The 20,115-nt window shown below is 41.1% G+C and overlaps 2 protein-coding genes across 2 annotated transcripts; one reads left to right on the top strand and one right to left on the bottom strand.

Moving 5' to 3' along the window:
- Window positions 1-2,575: 2,575 nt before the first annotated feature.
- Window positions 2,576-5,919, top strand: LOC123130023 (disease resistance protein RGA5-like). Its single transcript, XM_044549977.1, has 3 exons — window positions 2,576-3,525; window positions 3,960-4,872; window positions 4,966-5,919. Exons 1-3 carry the CDS (start codon window positions 2,738-2,740, stop codon window positions 5,917-5,919), a joined length of 2,655 nt encoding a protein of 884 aa, XP_044405912.1. The 5' UTR covers window positions 2,576-2,737.
- Window positions 5,920-9,946: 4,027 nt separating this feature from the next.
- LOC123131703 (uncharacterized) lies at window positions 9,947-11,428 on the bottom strand. Its single transcript, XM_044551378.1, has one exon. It carries the CDS (start codon window positions 11,342-11,344, stop codon window positions 10,178-10,180), a length of 1,167 nt encoding a protein of 388 aa, XP_044407313.1. The 5' UTR covers window positions 11,345-11,428; the 3' UTR covers window positions 9,947-10,177.
- Window positions 11,429-20,115: the final 8,687 nt, after the last annotated feature.

Genomic DNA, 20,115 nt, shown 5'->3' with positions numbered 1-20,115 from the left:
ATATATATATATATATATATATATATATATATATATATATACATCCTCTCAAATTACTAAACTCACAAATTAATCATTATATAAAGCATTGCAAGAGCTAATCTAGCAATGAGAGATGAAAGGACAAAGTTGCTAACCTTTGTGATCATTTGAATGGATGGGGGCCTTCAAATCTTGACAAATTTTGGGCAAAATGTGTGATGAGCTCAAGAGGAAGAGGGGAAGAACAGAGAGGAGAGGGGAAAGGGGAAGAACAGAGCGAGCTCGGGTGGACGAAGGGTTTATGTAGGACGACCTTTAGTACCGGTTCGTGCCAAGAACCGGTACTAAAGGGGCTGGAGGGGCCACATTCTGACAACATCCTGCCACCACTCTCATTAGTACCGGTTCGTGGCACGAACCGGTGCTAAAGGTTCGCCACGAACCGGTACTAATGAAAGCGGCCCGGCTAGCCGTTGGAACCGGCACTAATGTATACATTAGTGCCGGCTCAAATACAAACCGGCACTAATGTGCTTCACGTTTGACCTTTTTTCTATTAGTGGAACATGATCGCGTGTGATGTGTAAGAAAAAAAATGTATGAGTCAAAATGCTTACTATAATGATGAACAAACGACAGAATTACCTGAAAATTATGTCTGGAATCTCCAAATTCCAAAATACATGAAAAATATATGAGTCAAATTTCCTAGTTCTCTTATATTACCTCGGTTCTTTTAATTCTTTTCTTGGTTATTCCTGTTTATGTTTTCCTATTTATTGTCTTTTATTTTCACTCTTACTTTCTTGATTCACCTTTTTTAAACATGTTTTCTTGCATTTTTTTTCCTATTTCATACACTTACTTTATTTTTATAATTTTTAATAAGTACAATCTTTTCTTCTTTTTTTTGGAAGTACTTATAATGAAGTGGTGAAAACAATTTCCTGATTGATTTTTTTTATCTCAACAATGGTATTTTACTCTCCATATTTTTATTTACTCCGCATGTTAGCTTTGTCTAAAATCAAACTTTGACAAAATTTATAGAGAAAAATATTAACTTATACTTTTCTGAGTGGAAAATATTAACATATATAATACCAAATCAATACCATTAGATCCATCACTGAATATATTTTCATGTCATATAATGTTTTTATTGTAAATGTTCATATTATTTTTATAAACTTGGTCAAACTTTATAAAGCTTTACTTCGGTCAAAGTTAATATGTGAATTAAATAAAAACAGAGGTGGTATTAGTTTGACAAGAAAATAGGTTTCATGGATGTGGACAATGGTATACATTTAATCTGATTTTTCATATTGTACTTTTTATCTAGTGAAATGACTTTCAGTGGTACAATGAACATTTTATTTGACATACATAAATATTTATTTTGTTTGGTAGAAGCTTTTGACATATTCATAAGCAATCATGGCAATACGAAGAACAACAGAGGTAAAAAGAATTACAACCAGGTCCGTGGAAAAACTAAAAATAGAAATAAAAGATTAACGCACGAAAATATTTTTGGTCGGCATTTCTTTGATCATTTCCATCTATTGGAAAAACTACAAATAGAAAGAAAATTCTCATTAACATGCATGAACCTTTTGTTGTGGGCGAGGAAAGCATATATATCTAAAAGTACCTAGAACATTTTTAGTAGACTAATTTCGGGAGCAGAGTAAATGTTTTATTTAGCATAAGTGTGTTTTTTACATCCAGTACATGAGCAACTTCCATAGATGGCGCAACCTGTTATGTAAAACAATTGTTAGTTTTCTTATATTTTATTGAAGTTTGACATTTTCTGTTGTAACTGTGATTTTCTTATTAGACACAATTTGTAAAATAATAATTCTATCATTTATAATATGTAAATAAAATACAAAAATCTGGAGGACCATGAATTGATTGGATGAGGTGTTGTACCCCCCAGCCCATCAAATTCAAGGTTCACACACGTTCAAAAAGAAAATCTTCAAGGTTCAAACCGCATGATTGATGCGGATTATCATTTCAGTGGAAACGATGTTTTCATCGCATGTTCTTTCTTTGTGACAAAAGAGTGATGCATGTTCTTGAGCTGCACGCAAGACGTACTATAATTTTCAGCAGGGGCCGGTGAGTGTGCGCGCGTGCGTCCCCATGTACTTTGTGTTTCTCACTGGGAGTATTTGCTTTCGACAAGAGTCTAAAAAATAGATGTGCTAAATGGTAACGCGTGTGCATATTCACCCAGTGGAGCTTGTGTAATCTTTGAGTTAACTAGGTATCGAAATCTTAGGGAATATAACTCTGTCTACTAACTTGTACTGCCCACACAAACATAGCATAATTAGCTGCTAATGAGCAACAGTATCCTATGTTTGGAAGAGCGAGAAGTCAAACATGAAGGAGCGGGGGCAGCAGACAAAAGGCATCGTTGGTCTGAACCACCGCGGAACCCAATAGCGAAGAATGCTTTCTAATGCATAGTTGGAGTATTCAAATCTCGGCGTGCATCTCTAGAGTATCAATTAGACAAAATTTTCAAAGTGTGCAGTAGGAGTAACCCCCGATGCACTATACAGTCTGTCTTGAGTTGACTAAATGCACTAGCGAATCTTGAGGGAAACATAAGATATGGTACTACTGTCTTGAGAAGCAAATTTACAGGATTGCAGTTGTATAGATAGTGCCATTGCTCTCTAGGAATTTTTCCTTGCACACAAACATAGCTATCTCGCCAATCTGCTCCATCAGAATGGCAGCGAGTGCGACGACAGGGGTGATGAACCCTCTCCTTGGCAAGCTCACCAAGCTGCTCGGCGAAGAGTACAGGAGGCTCACCGGTGTGAGGAAGCAGGCCTCCTTCCTCAAGGATGAGCTAAGCGCCATGAAAGCTCTTCTTGACAGGATGGAGCTTATGGATAAGCTCGATCCCTCGGCCAAGAACTGGAGGGACCATGTTAGGGAGATGTCCTATGATATGGAGAATTGCATCGATGACTTCATGCATGATACTGAAGACGCCTATGAAAAGAAAGGCTTCATCAGAAAGATGGCTCAGCGTCTCAGAAGGTTGGGGAGGCGTCATCAGATCGCAAACAGGATCAAGGAGCTCAAGGTTCTTGTGGTGGAGGCGAATGCTCGACGTGAGAGGTACAAGATTGATGAGTTCATCAACTCGAGTCCTAGCATTGTGGTTACGGATCCCCGTATTTCAGTGATCTACAGGGAGAGAGAAGGCATCATTGGTATTGATGGCTCGAAAGAAGAGCTTGTTGGCTTGTTGATGGATTCTAAGAAGAAACTCAAAGTGGTTTCCATCATGGGGTTCGGAGGTTTGGGTAAAACTACGCTTGCCAAGCAAGTGTATGATGAGATTGGAGGACAGTTTAACTGCAAGGCATTTGTTCCGGTCTCTCAAAGACCTGATGTTAAAAGTCTTCTGACTGGCCTACAATTAAAGCTTGGGATGGAGGATTCTTCTCATGCTCAAGAGTTGCAAGACATCATTGACCGCCTAAGAGAATACCTAAAACATAAGAGGTATTTTCTTTTCTTCTAGTACTCATTCATATACTAGTATCATTGACAGCCATTTAATAGAGGTCATCTAAAAGTTTTTGACATGGTTGGGTGTAACTTCAAAAGGGTGCACTCATAAGTCCTAATAATTAAGGAGATCTTACAGGGCAACGTCAAATCTCTTGAGGCCTTCTGGATATGGAGAAGTTGTGCTAGCTCATAAATATTGCTATCATAGGATCAAAGTTGCAGAACAAACATTAAACTTCTAGATGCATCTTACTGTTATAGTATATTATAGTTAGTTATTTCTAAAAAAACCATATATTTTGAAGGTCAAGTGTCATCAATCTTTATTACATTTTTGTTCCTTGATTTTAGTTTTCATGTTTTTCTCTCTACCTTATAATCATGTACCGATCTAACATATGATAAATCATGCAAAATTTCAACAGGTACTTAGTTTTAGTTGATGACTTGTGGGATGAACCAACATGGAATATTATTAGTTGTGCCTTTCCAGAACATGGTAATGGAAGCAAAGTAATGGTAACCACACGATTAGATGACATAGCTCTCTGGGCGTGTCAGAATGATCGTGCGTGCATTTACAAAATGAAGCCACTCAAAGAACAAGACTCAAGACAGTTATTTTTTAATAGAGTATTTGGATCCAAAAATGACTGTCCAGAACATTTTAAAGAAATTTCAGCTCGAAGTCTCAGGAAGTGTGGCGGATTGCCACTTGCAATTATCACCATAGCTAGCATCTTAGCTAGCCAAGAAGCAAGATCACCGAATGAATGGGAGAGCATAGTGAGTTCCCTTGGTGCCAAGATTTCTACAAAATCCACCTTCGAAGAGATGAGGGGTATACTGAACCTTAGTTACATCCATCTTCCTGCTCATCTTCGTCCATGTTTTTTGTACCTTGGCATGTACATGGAAGACCGTGAGATCATGAGGGATGACCTGGTTCGACAGTGGATAGCCGAAGGCTTTGTGTGTAATTTGCACGGAGTAGCTTTGGATGATGTTGCAAAAAGTTATTTCAATGAGCTTATCAATAGAAGTCTGATTCAGCCCGAAGAGACATTTGGTGGGGAGGTAATTTCCTGTAGAGTACACGATATGATGCTTGATTTTATCCTCAGCAAAAGTGCAAAAGATAATTTTATCAGTGTAGCATATAACTATGAAGACATGGCAAGATTGCACAGTTGCGAGTACAAGGTTTGTCGATTATCTCTGAAATCAAGTGTTGGTGATGAAACATCGGAGACACTTGCTACTAGCATGTTACAAGTTAGATCATATGCTCGGTTTTGGGAGTCCAAATGCACACCTCCTCTTTCACAGTTTAAGTACGTACGTGTGCTTTTTTTTGAGTTTTCATATCAATGTCATACAACAGTCGACCTCACTGCAATAGGTCATTTATTTCTGTTGAGGTATTTGAAGGTTTCAGCAAGATCAGCAGACATAATGCTACCTACTGAAATTCAAGGGCTTGCTTATTTGGAAACATTGGAGTTAGTTTGCCGGTCCACACAAGGCTTTCCATCGGATATAATTCGCTTGCCCAACTTGTTTCATCTTGTACTTCCATATGGTATAGTGCTGCCTCAAGGGATCCAGAACATGAAATCAGTCTGCACCCTGAATTGTTTGGGCATGTGGAATATGAGTTCCCTGGAGGATATCAAAGGCCTTAGCGGGCTGACCAATCTAAAGGAATTGACGTTATGCACGCCTTATGGCCAGTGCTTGACGGCTGACCGTGTGGATGCTTTGGTGTCTTCCATTGGAAAGCTCCGAGGCCTGACACACCTCTCCCTCGACTGCCCGAGCGAATCTGGTGACAATGGCAGCCAGCTAGACTCATTGCCGGATCCTCCTCTCCATCTAGAGGTACTCGATCTGGAAACATGGGCTTTCAGTAGAGTTCCCAAATGGATTGGTGAGCTAGGTTGCCTCCGGATCCTCTATCTTTGTGTCATGCACATGTCCAGTGACGAGATTCGTGTTCTTGGAGAGCTTCCCTCCCTCATCGATGCCAGGTTCCACGTGTTGGATGTTTCTCAAGGTAAGGTCATGGTCGGCGCGGGGCTGTTCCCCGCTCTGGAGTACTTCTATCTCTTGTGTAGCGAAGATGTCACTGAGTACCTAAGCTTCGAGGCAGGAGCTACTCCCAAGCTACTAACACTCAGCCTTGGATTCGTCTGGGAAGAGTGGAGAGGCGCTACACCAGTCGGAATGGAGCGTCTGCCCTGCCTGCAGGACATCCGCTTGTCTCGCCAGTACACCAGCGCCGAGTCAAGCGAAAATCAGGAAGACGTGCTCGCTGATGTCGTGCCTGCCTTCAAGAGCGCCGCACGGCTGCACCCAAGGCATCCCTCTGTTACGGTTGTGTAGCCATGCATTCCATCCATGAGCCTCGGTTATCGCCGCGTCACTTTTCTCTCTTGATGAATGTGGGTTTTTTTTTTTGAGGATCTTGATGAATGTGGTTATTACTATTCCCCTTGTGTATTGTAAACCTGATATAGTACTTTGCTTTTATTTATGAATGAGATCATTATGAATAAACATCTCGGCCAGCAGAACCTTCCACAAATGACGAGCATAGTTTGGAAATGTTTCGTCCTAATAAATCTTGCACACACACCTTGCATTTTTTATATTCAGCCAGGCAGACTGTATTGGTACCCTTTTTCTTCTTCTTCTTCTTCCTTCAATCTACATTACCTCTATGCTAAAATCATCTGCGTACATTTAGTCGCACCTGAGAACACCGACATATAAGATAACCCTGACTTCCATAAATTCAGTAACTCACATTACTAGGACTGAAAAGCTTCAGCAGCTTCAAAGTTTTCTTTTTGATAAAAGAGCCCCCCCCCCCCCCCCCCCCCCCCCCCCCCTCCCATTTCATTTAATACTTCCTCTGTACCATAATATATGCCGTTTTAGCAACTCAAATTCAACTGCTAAAACGACATATATATTATGGTGCGGAGGGACTAGGAAAAACAAAGGGACTATTAGTTAAGAGACAACTAACCAAACTGAAGACAACGAAAGAAAACAAAATGAAAGAACTTCAAGAATACTACTTATGGTCAATCAAGGAAAGGCATCAACCAGCCTAGGCAGAATGCTCAGCCTTTGAATGCCTGGACACAAACCCTGAGATGCCCTCAAGATTTCGCTTGCTATGTGCTCGATCAGCTTTGCTCCTCACGTCACGTCAATGCATTTAGATTTTCCTGCTTTCTCTGTAAAACAGACCATGAATTAATCCAGTAGCAAATCAGATGAATCAACGCAAAAAGGATCATCAACCCCCTTATCTCTAAAGACAATGTACTCTCTGCTCCTCCAAATAGTCCAGAAAACACAGGCAATTGCAACACAACCTTACAACTTTTGAGGTTTTTTGGGAAGCTCCTCACCTCAGCCAACCACCAAAACAAAGTCCACAGGCACTAAATGCAAGGTAATGCAAGTCCCAATGCCTATGGGTTAGCTCGAAAGAAAGACAGACAAGGTTACTGTCAACCAACCACTGCTATATTACATTTCGTGACGCTAGGTTTCAGTTCAAATAAGTTGTGCCTACTATGCTAAATTTCTGTTAACCAACCAGTAGGCATGGAATGTTTGCCATGCCTCCAGGACATCCGCATGTGTCTCATCAAAAGAATTCAACTTGTGCTTGCTGATGTTGAGTCTGCCTTCAAGACCGCAGCGCTGGTGCGCCTGCCTAAGACAACCTTTCCATTACAATGCAGTCTGTAACTTGACTGATATCGCTCCATTATACCATTCCCCCTGTGTATTTAGTTTCCGGGGTTTTTATTTTATTTTTTACTTTTTTTTATCAATGGATACTTCGTATCTCAGTCAGCCCTCAGCACTCTGCATTTCAACATGTTTAATTATGGCGGCAAGTGGCACTGAATGCTTTTGTTGCATTTGCACGTAGATGGCAATGCTCTCAGTTTGGAACTCTGCAATACCCCTGAATATACTACACCCCCTTAACAAATGAACACAGAAACACCATCGCATTTATCATCAAATAATAAACTGACATCATGCAAATTTATGGAGTTTCTGGCTGCAAGTTTTCAAATGAGGTAAATACACCCCAAGTGCCTAACCTTGTCCGGCGCGGTCAGTTTAGTGCCTAAAGTTGCAAAATACGTAAAAGTGATGCCATAACTTGTACAAATGGTGCAGATATGGTGCCTTCGCTCGTATTGCTCAGATAACTTGTCCAAATTAGACTATAATATTGCTCAGATGTGATCATTTGTCTTGTTGGTCATTTCAGCTCAGATCTGGAGATTTTTCGAACTGAAAAAATAGAAAGATCTGTAACTGAATTTTGGGTACGGATGACGCATAGTTAACTGAATTTGGTGACACCTGATTGTACAGTTAACTGAATTTTCATGACAGGTGATGTACTGAATGTGTGCACTGCACTGTACTGAATATTTGTGCTGAATGTGTGCAAGTGCAATGCGTTAGAGATGTAGTGAATGTGTGCAGTGTATGTAAAGTAGACAACTAAATTGTTCTGCATAAATAACTGGTATTTTGTTGTATTGAATAGTACAGATCACTGAATATTGGGCGGCGGCGTACGAGCAAAGGCACCGTATATGCACCATTCGGACAAGTCATGGCACCACTTTTACGTATTTTGCAACTTTAGGCACTAAACTGACCGCGCCGGACAAGTTTAGGCACTTGTGGTGTATTTACCTCATTTGAGAACTTGCACACTGAAGCTTCTACAATGGGAAAGCATAAAGTTCAGAGCAGCAATGCTTTGAGCAGACAGTGTCAAAGTAGCAACAATTTCAGTCGTTTTCAGGGCTATTTCACCAGAGGACTTGTAGGCGTGTTGCCAGAGCTGCAACCAAATTTCCTGCCAAAAATACTCAAAAGTCAAAACTCATGGAAATTTCCTGCCCATGAGGTCTGATGGTCGCCGCTGCGGCGGAAATTTAAAGTAAGGGACCGGAGCAAAAATATTGGATGATTACAGCAGAACGCATGGTTATCAGACATAACTGGTGCATAGCTCCAAACTCAACCAATCCAATATGAAGATGGCAATCAGTACCTGCAGCTTCTGAGCTGGTAGCAATTTCGATGTCAATTCGAAATTGGCCACTCTAAAGGTATAAACAGCAGCTGAAATCCTAAAAGTTGAGAACAGTGTATCTACCATTCTGGGGTTATTAAGCAATAAAAGTATATCAACAGCAGTCATTGACTGCAAAACTTCAGGACAGTGCATCTTAGGCATTACATTTAAACAATATGGACAGCAGTGTCCTAAATTTTTCAGGACAACACCGGCCATGCTATTGCTCTACTATGCAAGGAGGCTGGAATTTAAATAGGAATCAAGTCACAGAACCAAAAAATATTTATCAGTATTAATAACTTTTAGAGAATGTGGCATATTTTTGTGCACGAGCTGCAGCAAATTGAGAAATATGCATGGTATGTAAAGGATTACCAAGCCTCACCACCCCATTTGATTAAGCTCGAGCCTATCATCAAATATGGACACCACTGATTAAAATCCAGATGAAAAGTAAGATCTTCCAACTCACTGAATCATGTGTATTTAAGTTAATCCATTCTCCAAGTTCGTGCCCGAGGCTATCTATCTCCAGGTCCACATCTAAGTAAGATCATGCACATAGAAAAACTGTGCTCTTCAAATCTCTTGTGACAATTACTTGCACAACGATTTCCCGTGGCAGCAATTAAAACAGTATTTTCTTTTGCATAAGTATGTAATCCCGAGTAACCTGTATGGAAACAACAGAAAATACGAGGCAACCTGACAACCAACGCACAAGATTGCAATGCAAAGGAGCACTAACAAAGAACCCGTAATCAAGAAAAACAGGACCACATTAAAGCGAGGTAAAATATAACCAGGACACTAATTTTTCCACATGATATTTTCCCTACAGTTCTGCAGCTATGAACAACTAACTGTAAGGCGTGAATTCAACTAATGACATGAAGCAATGATACAACGAGAAGCAAGTGCAGATTTCAGTAATGAAATCAACCAATGACCAGAAGAAGCATATCTTAATCGGATTAAAATAGATGGATTGCTTACTAACAAAAGGATATCTACCAGACAGATTGAGGTGTACTTCTCAAAAAAAAAGAGTGAGCAGAGTTTTAGGCCACATGTTCTTCTTGGTGGAAGGAGTTTTATCTCACTGAACACCATCTTGGCAGGCTGTGTATCGGAAGGTGGGGTGCCAGCAAATTCCACTTTCCAGTTCACTCTTAAAATGTAAACACATGAGAGAATGGAACTGGCAACACATATTTCACTCAACCATGATTTAGGAAAATATAATTAGACTTTAGGGTTCAGGCAGAGATCTTCTCAAAGGAATGACAACATCAACATATCAGGGTTCAGGAATGAAAAATTATCAGTTTCATAGCAGTTAGCATTTAGCAATGACCAAACCGGCATGTAACAGGCATACTACAGAAAATAACCAACAATCTAGTTTGGCAAAGAACACCTAAACAGGAATTACCAGATTACTATGCAGAGTGAAAACTTTGTTGCGCAATACATAGTAACCAATTTCCTTAGCCCACTCCTGGTTCATGTAAATCTAAAATTCTCTGGCACTTCCCCTTTGCAAGCGGTTGCATAGTCTTGAGCGAGGTGTGGCGCAGCTTCCTTGTGAGGGCATATATACTTTTCGACGAAATCCTTCTCGGTCTTCATGACTGCAGTATGGAAGCTCAGGTCGCGATCTAGCAATCCATTTTTGTTGAGAAACTTTACAACATAGCACCGGGGCCTGACCCGGCCCTCCAGGCTAAGACAGAGAATTATCGGTCGATAAGCAATGCACACGGGTTCCAGCCCCACCTCAGCTAACAGGAACTCGGACCTGCGCTGCAGTGCGTCCTTTGACCTGCCCAGCAGCATTGGAGCCCTAGATACAGCATTCCTCACTTGGGTATCAGACCACCTGAACGTATTCTTCAAGTACTCCAGTTTGGCGGTGATCTTCTCCTCGCTTTGGAATGCGACAGCATGTAGCGCAGTTCTGAACATCCCAGAGCCACGGGGCACGCCTATACCTTCGGCGCATGTCACCATCGTCTGGAGGCGCTCCAGGTCGGAGGTCAGCATCCCCCAAATAACCATGGTCAGGTTGGCAATATCACAAGCAGCTAGCCCGCACTCCTGCAGGAAGGCGACATTGGGTTTGACCGTCGTATCAAGGTCCCGCGTGAGAAGATAGGGTGAGCACTTGAGCGCCCGGAGGAAGTTGTGGAAGGAGCCCAAGAGGGGCAGGTAGTAGTGCATCTTGGAGACGATGGATCTGCGCCGGAAGCGGCAGTGGGCAAGCGAGACGAGGCGGGCGATCTCAGGACGCGAGAGACCGAGGCCGGTGAGCCCGGCGACGACGGGGCCCAGGGTTCTCTCCACGCCGGCGCAGAGGAAAAGCGGGTCTTTGGCGACGACGGCGGCGACATCGGCGCTGGAGAGGCCGAGGCCGGAGAGGAACGCGAGGACGGCGTTGGGATTGGCGGGGGACTTGAGGTGGGAGAGCTTGGTGGAGGCCTTGAGCGCCTGGGGCCGGGTGAGGCCGCAGGTGTGGACGAGGTACTCCTCAACGGCGAATCCTCGGCTCGGGGGAATGGGGGCCGCGACGGCGGAGAGGAGGCGGCGGAGTGGGGGGGTGGCCGGGGCGGAGGTGGATGTGGAGGAGAAAGAGAGGAGACGGGAAACGATGCGCTCTCGGAGACGGAGCATGGCGGCGGCGGCCGGTGGCGGCAGCGGCAGCGACGGCGGCGGCGGCGGAGGTATTTTGGTGTGGTCTGTCTGTGGGGAAGGAAAGAAATGGGGGCCGGTGAGAATGGGCTGCCATTTTCAGTTCTTGTCATTCGGTTCAGCACTGGGCTCTAACTGGGCCGAATTTTTAATCGTCGACACTAGACTCCCCCTCTGTTAATGGTCCAATATCCATTTAAAAGTGGAAACATTTTTCGAAATTCCCGAACAAAATTTGAAAATGGGAACATTTTTTTGTAAAAGAAAGCGAACAAAAATTTGAAATTCTAAACTTTTTGTAAACATCAACATCTATTGACTTTGTGAACAAATTTTTAAACCTGGCCCATTTTTCAAAAAATTGCGATTTTGTTTGAAATCATTGTCATTTTTTCCAAAACATGAACATTTTTTGAATTTGCGAAAAAAAATTGACAACATGAACAACTTTTGAATTACTGAACAAATATGCAAACTGGAACAGTTTTTATTAATCGAGAACATTTTTCAAAATTATCAACATTTTTTCCAAACCGTGAATTTTTTATCAAATTCCCCAAACATTTTCTGAATTTGCGAACAAAGTTCAGAAACATAAACATCTTTTGAATTTATGCACAAGTATTGAACATCTTCCAAATCGCGGTCGCTAGCATCTTTTTGGTTTGCTCTAGCCGTTGCTTCTAGAAGCTCTTGGGTTTCAACAGGTTGCTTCAGGCCCAGGGACGGGGTCGGTGGATGTAAGATGAATTTTTTGATTTCTATAAGTTTTTTTTAAGGATTATAAACATGACCTTTATATGAGTATTATTTTTTTTTCCTAGAATTGGCGTGTGTCATCATCCTTTGTTACCTTCATTTTACTTATGATCATTTTCTATGCACCTTGTAACCACTTACTGATATAATGTACGACTAACTTGTGCAAAATTTACAGTGGGTACTTTATTGTAGTTGATGACTTATGGGATCATCTAGCATGTAATATTATTAGTTGTGCCTTTCCAAAAAATGCTAATGGAAGTAGAGTAATGGTAACCACACGTTTGGATAACGTAGCTGTTCGGGCGTGTCAAAGTGACTTATCGGGGATGTCTTGTAAAACTGTAAATTATTTTCTCTCCTTATTTAATGGATGACGCAAATCTTTTGCCTCCGTTTCGAAAAACATTTGTAGAATGAAGCACCTTGAAGACTAGATGCTTTGGCCATGCTCAGAAACAGCATGTCATTTACAAAAAAGAATATTGAACTGACATCATAATAAAGTTCAGAATAGCAATGTGAAAGAAGCACCAACTTCAGAAACTTTCAGGACTACAATCAGACATAACTGGTACATAGCTCCCAACTCAACCGATCCAGTATGAAGATGGCAATTAGTACCTGCAGCTTATGAGCAGGTAATGATTTGGATTTGAGTTGAAATTAGCCACTCAAGGATATAACACAGCAGCTGAAATCCTAAAAATTCATAACAGTGTATCTACCATTCTGCGTTTAAGCAATACAAATATATCAACAGCAAGCCATAAATTTCAGGGCAGTGCATCTTAGGCACTAAATTATGGACATCGGTGTCCTAAAAAGTTCAGCTAGTTAGAATTGGACGTTAGAAATCACACCAATGAAATTATGGACAGCAGTGTCCTAAAAAGTTCAGCTAGTTATGATGTACTCCCTCCTTTCCGGTTTATAGGACTTATCTCAAAATTTTAGTTTTTTCATTTTATAAGGCTTAATTTGGTTGTTCCCCATCACATGTTTGAAGTGCATTAAATCATTGCATGCAAGTATTAAGAGAAAACTAACCAATGCATGCACTTATTGCATGCATGCATTGCAATTAATGCATTCATAAACATAATTTTTTAAGGAAAACAAGAGCATTAATTGGGTGCTTTTGCAAACTACCAAAAATATTCCACCACTCATCATCTACCTTGGTTGGTGAGATTTTTGAATTGAGCCTTATAAACCGGAAATGAGGGAGTACTATACAAATAGGCTGGAATCTAAATACTCCCTCCTTCCATCTATATAGGGCCTAATGTCTTTTTTAAGACAATCTTTGACTATTGACAAGATTAATAGTACATGACATGCATAATGTGAAAAATATATCATCGAAAGCTCCTTTCACATACGAATTTAACGGTATGCTTTGTGTAAGTTGCATGTCATATATTATTGCTCTAACATTTGGTCAAAGTTAGCCTTAAAAAACGTATTAGGCCCTGTTTGGTTCATAAGTCCTAAGACTTTTTCTAGTCCCAACTAAAAAGTCTCTAGTCCCTAAAAAGTCCTAAGACTTTTTCTAGTCCCAACTAAAAAGTCTCTAGTCCCTAAAAAGTCCTTCCTGTTTGTTTGCAGAGACTAAAAAGTCCCTAGTCCCTTCCTAAAGGTTATTAAATGACCATATTGCCCCTAGTATATAGAAAAATAACAATCAAACAACACCATGGGGTGGCGGGCCATTAAATGCATGGAGGGGCATTGTTGGAAAAGTCTCAAAAAGTCCCAAAAAAGACCCTCCTTAAGAATCTTCTTCATTTAGTCCCAAATGCCTAGTTTAGTCCCTAGAAAGTCCCTCCCGTTTGGTAAAAAAGTCTCTAAGAGGGACTTTTTCTAGTCCGTACACAAAAATGTCCCCGGAAACAAACACCCCCATAGATGGAAGGAGGGACTAGGAATCAAGTCAGAGGACCAATGAAATTATCACAATTAATAACTAGAATGTGTCATATATTTTGTGTATAAATCACACCAAATTAAGGTGGTGTTTGGTTCAGAAGTCCCAGGACTTTTTCTAGTCCCAGGGACTAATCAAAAAAGACTCTTTAGTAGAGTCTTTTTCTAGTCTCTGTAGAAAAAGTCCCTCCTGTTTGGTTTTTAGGGACTTTTTCTAATCTCTGAGACTAAAAAGTCCCTGAACCAAACACCCCCTAAGAAATATGCACTGTATGTAAAGGACCACCGAACCTCCTACCATTTGAGTAAGCCGGAGCCTAGCTTCAAATATCGACATCACTAATTAAAATTTCAGATGAAAATAAAAATCGTGGAATTCACTAGCTCATGTGTATTTAAGTCTCTCCAGTTTCATGCCCAAGGCTATCTATCTCCAGGTCTAGTCTACTATATCCAACTAGTAGAATGCCCGTACGTTGCTACGGGCAATAATGTAGACAAATGAATCAACAATCATGCTTTAGCAATTTCAATAAATGAGTGCACAATTTTACTTCATAGTCCTTATATTCTGGAAGGGAGTGAGTATATCACAATGTTGTAATTTAGCGTTCACACGAAGGTTTAGATATCACATCTACCATTCTTAAGAAGTTGCTCCCCACTACAAAGCATTCTCTTAACATGCAGGTAGTCCACGTCATCATTTTGCCACGTAGGCTTTCACAAACAGGAATTCACACCACGAGCATAATCTTCGGCAGCCTCTCTAGAAATAAATATTGCTACACTCCGCATGCAAGCTTCCATCTCGCTAGGCATGCTCAATACATGCATGCAGTGATTCTGGCATCGCAATAACTCCCTCACAGTGAATTTTCTGGAAAGTAAGTAGTAGTGCGTGTCCTTAATTAGCGTTGGGCATTAATTCAAAGAGGCATGCATGCAGTAATCCATTCTTGCATGCACGGGGACGTGGGCGATCTATTAATAGCAGCGTTGATTTCGGTTCAGATTCCATGCCACAGGAAGTAAAAAGGACCGAATATTTCTGACCTTTCGTCTAGCTGATCAATGATATCCCGGAGGTTCCTCTCTGAACGATTAAATCTCCACTGATTCCCTAAAAAAAATTCCACCAATTCTTCTCATCTTCCCTATCTCTAACTCTCTCTCCATACTGCGCTGCCGCCGGCCAAGCCTTCACGGCATGTCGCCATCGAAGATCCGCTCACTGCTGCCGGCTCGGAGATCATTCCCTCTATCTCTACCTCTCTCTCGGAGCCCTGCGATCCCCGCCTTCACTGGTTATGATGGCTGAAGACCTACTCCCAGGCCTGGACAAGAAGAGCTGTACATGCCGCCGCCACTCTCCTCCAACATTACTTGCGCCAGAGATGGGTGCTCTCCTTCCTCTCATTCTTCTCATATATGAACGTAATTTTTTAGACGCTCTGATTTGTGTGTGGTCGGAAATTTCATAGTAGGGAACTCTTTTCCATCCCGAGCGACCTCCTCTGCGGCAACAAGTCCGGTTAGTATCTCTCCCCCAAACTCCTTTCTTACTCAACTACTGCCGACAAACATATGTCGAGATGCGATGGATCATTGATCTTCCTTTTGTGTTCTGTATTTAGGGTTCTGGAAAGAACAAACAAATGAAGAAGCTACGATGTACTGTTCCCCATCTACAACTACATCTCTCTGTCTCCCTCTCACTCATGTTAATTTAGTACGAATTATTTACTTTTATTGCTCTTCTCTGGTTGTTTTGTAGTATCACATTATCACAACATATGGCATATTGGGGTTCATTTTCAGGTAATTTGTTCCCTGTGAGTAGACATCGTGAATTTTATGGTATATTTCTATTACCTGAGTGATACAATTGTGTCATTGGCATTGTTGTCGTTCCCGTGCGGCAAGGTTCTACTATTGTCACAACAATCATCTACCTACAGAAATGAAAGAATATGACGTGACTCTTATGAACATACTTGCATTCTTTGTATTTGATTGTTATGCTACTAATAACAGTCCTAACCTCGAAGATTTTTTTGTCACTGAGAGCATCAGGTATGGGCTGTTCTCATTCTCCTTCAATTTAATTGCTCTTTGTTTGCTGGTATTATTTTAAATAGTACTGTATGAAGTACTGTAAAATGGAGTGCACATGCTGACAAATTAGTATCAAATGTTTCTGTTTCTTGTTCCCATGCACTTCTGATAGACAACTAAATGATATGATCTTGAAATATTATGAGAAAAATCTCATTACAATATATGTTACTTCTCTTAATGTTGGTGATGCGTTCTTCTAATTATGCAAATATGGAGATGACCCATATATTAAATAATATCATTCAAAGGTTCAAATAGACATGTATTTATATTATTGTTTCCATAAATTCCACTACTTCTCGCTCTATAAAGTCTCCTATACACTACTACAAATTCCCGCAGCAACGCGCAGGGTATTATCTAGTTATTTTAATTTCTCCTTCACGTGAAGGGGGGCCATGGTCTCCTCTATCTTGCCAGCATTAATTTGTTGAACATCACATTCAATGGGGTAGTGCTCCTTCACTGGAATGTCATATTAGAATTATCCAATTTGATGCTATGAAGTAGCCTACGCTTGTATTAAGCAACTTTCTAGTAATGATAATGTATTTCCCGGAAAAACAAGTTATGATAATGTAGATGCTATCAATTTTCTACCTTCCTACTGTTGTAGCTGCATCATCGTTACTCTCTTACATCTCTGAGCCCAACCATTGCAGTTGGAGGAGGGCGACCCGGTGCTCCACATCCATAATATTTAGAGATTCAAGCCTCTTTACGGCCCTCATGAGCCTTTCTCACACCTTATTCCACCGTCCGAGAGATGGATGTACGCAGGCAGAAGAAGCACAACACTTACATACATATATGCTTACATACCGGGTGAGCCTAGTGTGACTTAAGGCAGATATCCATGGCTGGATGACAGGATGGGCTTGAAGACACGGTGGCGCGGTCCTCATTGCTGGCGCAAGGGCCGGAGCACACAGAACCGGCCGCGCTCAATGACCCTGCGGGACCATTCCTTTCCTACATCTCAGATCTCCCGTTGGCAGAACAACCATTGCAGTTGGAAGAGAGCGACCCGGTGCTCCATTTCCATACTCTCTAGAGATTTGAGCCTCTTGATGGGCCTCGCGAGCCTCCACTCTGCCTTGTTCCTAATCTTAAACCATCCGGTAATTCCTTATCAAGCTCTTGAAACTATAAGCAGCCACAAAATCTCAGAGCAAAAATTTCAAGTAAGATGTATTAAACAAATAGGAATTAAAGGAGTTGACGCATGGGTACAGAGTAGTGCATCAACTATTTCTTCCTCTCAGCATTTTCAAGAACAAGCCTGCCAAATTATTTGCATGACAGAGGAGAGTTGTAAAGAAGAATCAAGCAGCTACAAGAAGAAGAAAAAGCTTCGATGAGTTTGTACAGAAAAGACCTAGGCAACTCTTTTTTAAGCGATCTCATATTTGGTCTAGAAGAAAAAACAATGCGTTAGATCATTTTGACACTATAATATCCTAGAAATTATCATGTTTTTTAGTACATTATTTTTCATCACCATGTTTCCTTGGTTCCCTCAGAAACCGAGTATTAAGCAATACCAAGTCACTCTCCTCACCTACAGGACACCCGGTGAGCATATTCGATACCTTCACAACTATCACTTGTGGAGACAATTTCATCCTCGGAAGTACAGCCCAAATGCAAATTTTCTAGTTCAGGGAGCATTACACAACACAGTACCGAGTGCTATAATAAAGTTTATGAATTCATGTCGACAAGAAATTGCTCGCATAATTAAAATAAAGTATCCTCTATTTTATAGGCTTTTATACAATCAGCAGCACTAACCTAAAGCAGAAACTAAAAAATCAGTTAAGTCGCCACTGAAATCGGTCCCAAAGAGAAAGAGTATTATTCCCAATGAGAATTGGTGCAGTAAGTGGGCATCTTGCCACAACATACAAGCCATAAGAGTATAATTTGGATATCATAAATGTTAAAAGCTAGAACTGAACATAGTTTCACTCCAGCCCCAAAGATCTCCCTCCGTCGACCCGATCCCCTTTCCCCAACCCATGGCCGCCGGCCAACACTGTCGATCCCCGACGTTCCCCACCGCTCAGCCCCCCTTTCCGGCGTCGCCATTGCCCGCTACACCATCTCCACCGGGTGGATTCGGGTGGATTCGCTCCTCGCCACATCATGCCGTCACGCGCGGGCGCGGCCAACCAACCCTAGCAGCCGGGAGGGCATCTACGGCCTCTTGGCCGTGGCCTTGTGCCGGACCCAAACCCTAGCTAAGGGCTCCGACACGGCTGCGGCTATAGATTTCTTCACTGCAATTACACATAAAAAAATTGCAAGGACCGAAAAACCTCCGGTAGAGGCGAAATAATGGTAGTATTATTTTCCTCATGAAAGAGTGGCCAACATGTTAATGTAAACTGCTAACGTAAGATGGTTACAGTCATATCAGCTGGGTAACAGTCACCAATAATTTTTCTCTGGTGAATTAATGAGTAGTTGAACTCTCAAAAAGCATGGTTTGCATCATTTTATCGTGTAAAAAACATCACTGGTAACTTCATATCTCAAGTTCAGCTTTATGCATATCCAGATTGGACAGAAGTACATATCAAAAATTCATAATTTCACTGAATGCCAATTTTTGCTCCTAACTGAACTGAACTAAATGGCAGAAAAATTGAACTTGACCTAAATTACATGACAACTTGAGCTAATTAATTTAACTGGTCCTAAACGATCATTTAAAACTGTATCCGAGATAAACATGGAACTAATTTGTACATAAATAAGAAAATTAATATTTAGCTTCTGTATGCATACAAGTGACAAGAACATGCAAACATATTTACCTTTGGGAGCCCAAAACTACTTCACTGCAATTACTCTCTATACTGTACGGTTAAGTAAAACGGTACATCAGAAGTTCCTTTCTAGTGTTTGATACAATAACTATGCATGAGGTGCTAGCTCCAGTTAAGTAATATAGGAAATATTATGGGCTATTGACATTGATTGATCTAGTATTCTTGTTGTTTTTTTGTCCAAAACAATTACACCACTTCCTAGTTTCACGGTATTACAAGTTCAGCAAACCAAAAATAATGTAAATTATTTGCAAGGAAGATCATTCAGTTATAGTGGTGGAAGCCTTGGCAAGTTATAATTTCACCAATCACGTTGAGTGAATTTCCCAATACAAGAAATAATGATGAAAAAAAGGAAAAATGAAAGGTAGGGAACTGGGCCTAGAATAACCTGTTGTTGGCTGGACTGTAGTGAAGTTAATCTCATCCTCGCTGAAATCATTGACGGCAAAGGTCATGCAGGTCTTGTCGCTTGACGATCATGTGCATCGCATCGCATGCATCTATGGCCTCAGTGGATTGTCAGTACACAACCGACCAACCACTGCTCTTATAAACATCATCCATGTCCTCGTGGATCGCCGGAGCCTGGAGGGATCAGAACAACAAAGAATATCATGATGCAAAGATCATTTATGTGATGGTCCATACATGAAGAATGTCAGGATGCAAATGGTGTACTGACCTAGTCCAAGTTTCTTTTGACAACAAATGAACATTCTGTATGGGATGGTCCATTTGCCCCCAAAATACTGACATCCGACTTGATCCTTTTATCTAAGAACTTAATCAAGAAGTACTCAACATATTGAAGGATGCAAAATATAAGCAGGCACATAGTGTTCTTACATGAACCGTGTAGGATATGACACCAACACAAAATCCTTCAAACAATCACCCCATAGGATATGACAATATTCTTGATGTACCAAACATAGTATCCTGTAAAACAAACATCGGAAAATGGTGAAACTAAGCCTTTGAAAAATCAGAATGCGCACTTTTGCAAAGGAGATGGCAAGCCATCCAATGATGTTGGAAAATCAACGAGTAAGCTTGTTGGAGCTAACGGAAGATCAATAGTTCAGTTAGCTACTGAAAATA

The sequence above is a fragment of the Triticum aestivum genome, chromosome 6A (assembly GCF_018294505.1).
Source record: "Triticum aestivum cultivar Chinese Spring chromosome 6A, IWGSC CS RefSeq v2.1, whole genome shotgun sequence".
Lineage (NCBI taxonomy): Eukaryota > Viridiplantae > Streptophyta > Magnoliopsida > Poales > Poaceae > Triticum > Triticum aestivum.
Note: the sequence above shows the minus strand (reverse complement) of the source record. Positions and strands in the feature narration are given on the sequence as shown.

What these genes read in the sequence shown, in the direction of transcription:
- LOC123131703 (XM_044551378.1), bottom strand. Translation starts at nt 11,344, where the DNA reads ATGCTCCGTCTCCGAGAGCGCATCGTTTCCCGTCTCCTCTCTTTCTCC.
- LOC123130023 (XM_044549977.1), top strand. Translation starts at nt 2,738, where the DNA reads ATGGCAGCGAGTGCGACGACAGGGGTGATGAACCCTCTCCTTGGCAAG. An exon ending in GAATACCTAAAACATAAGAG is followed by an intron (nt 3,526 to 3,959) that starts GTATTTTCTTTT and finishes AAATTTCAACAG; the next exon opens with GTACTTAGTTTTAGTTGATG. An exon ending in CTCTTTCACAGTTTAAGTAC is followed by an intron (nt 4,873 to 4,965) that starts GTACGTGTGCTT and finishes AGGTATTTGAAG; the next exon opens with GTTTCAGCAAGATCAGCAGA.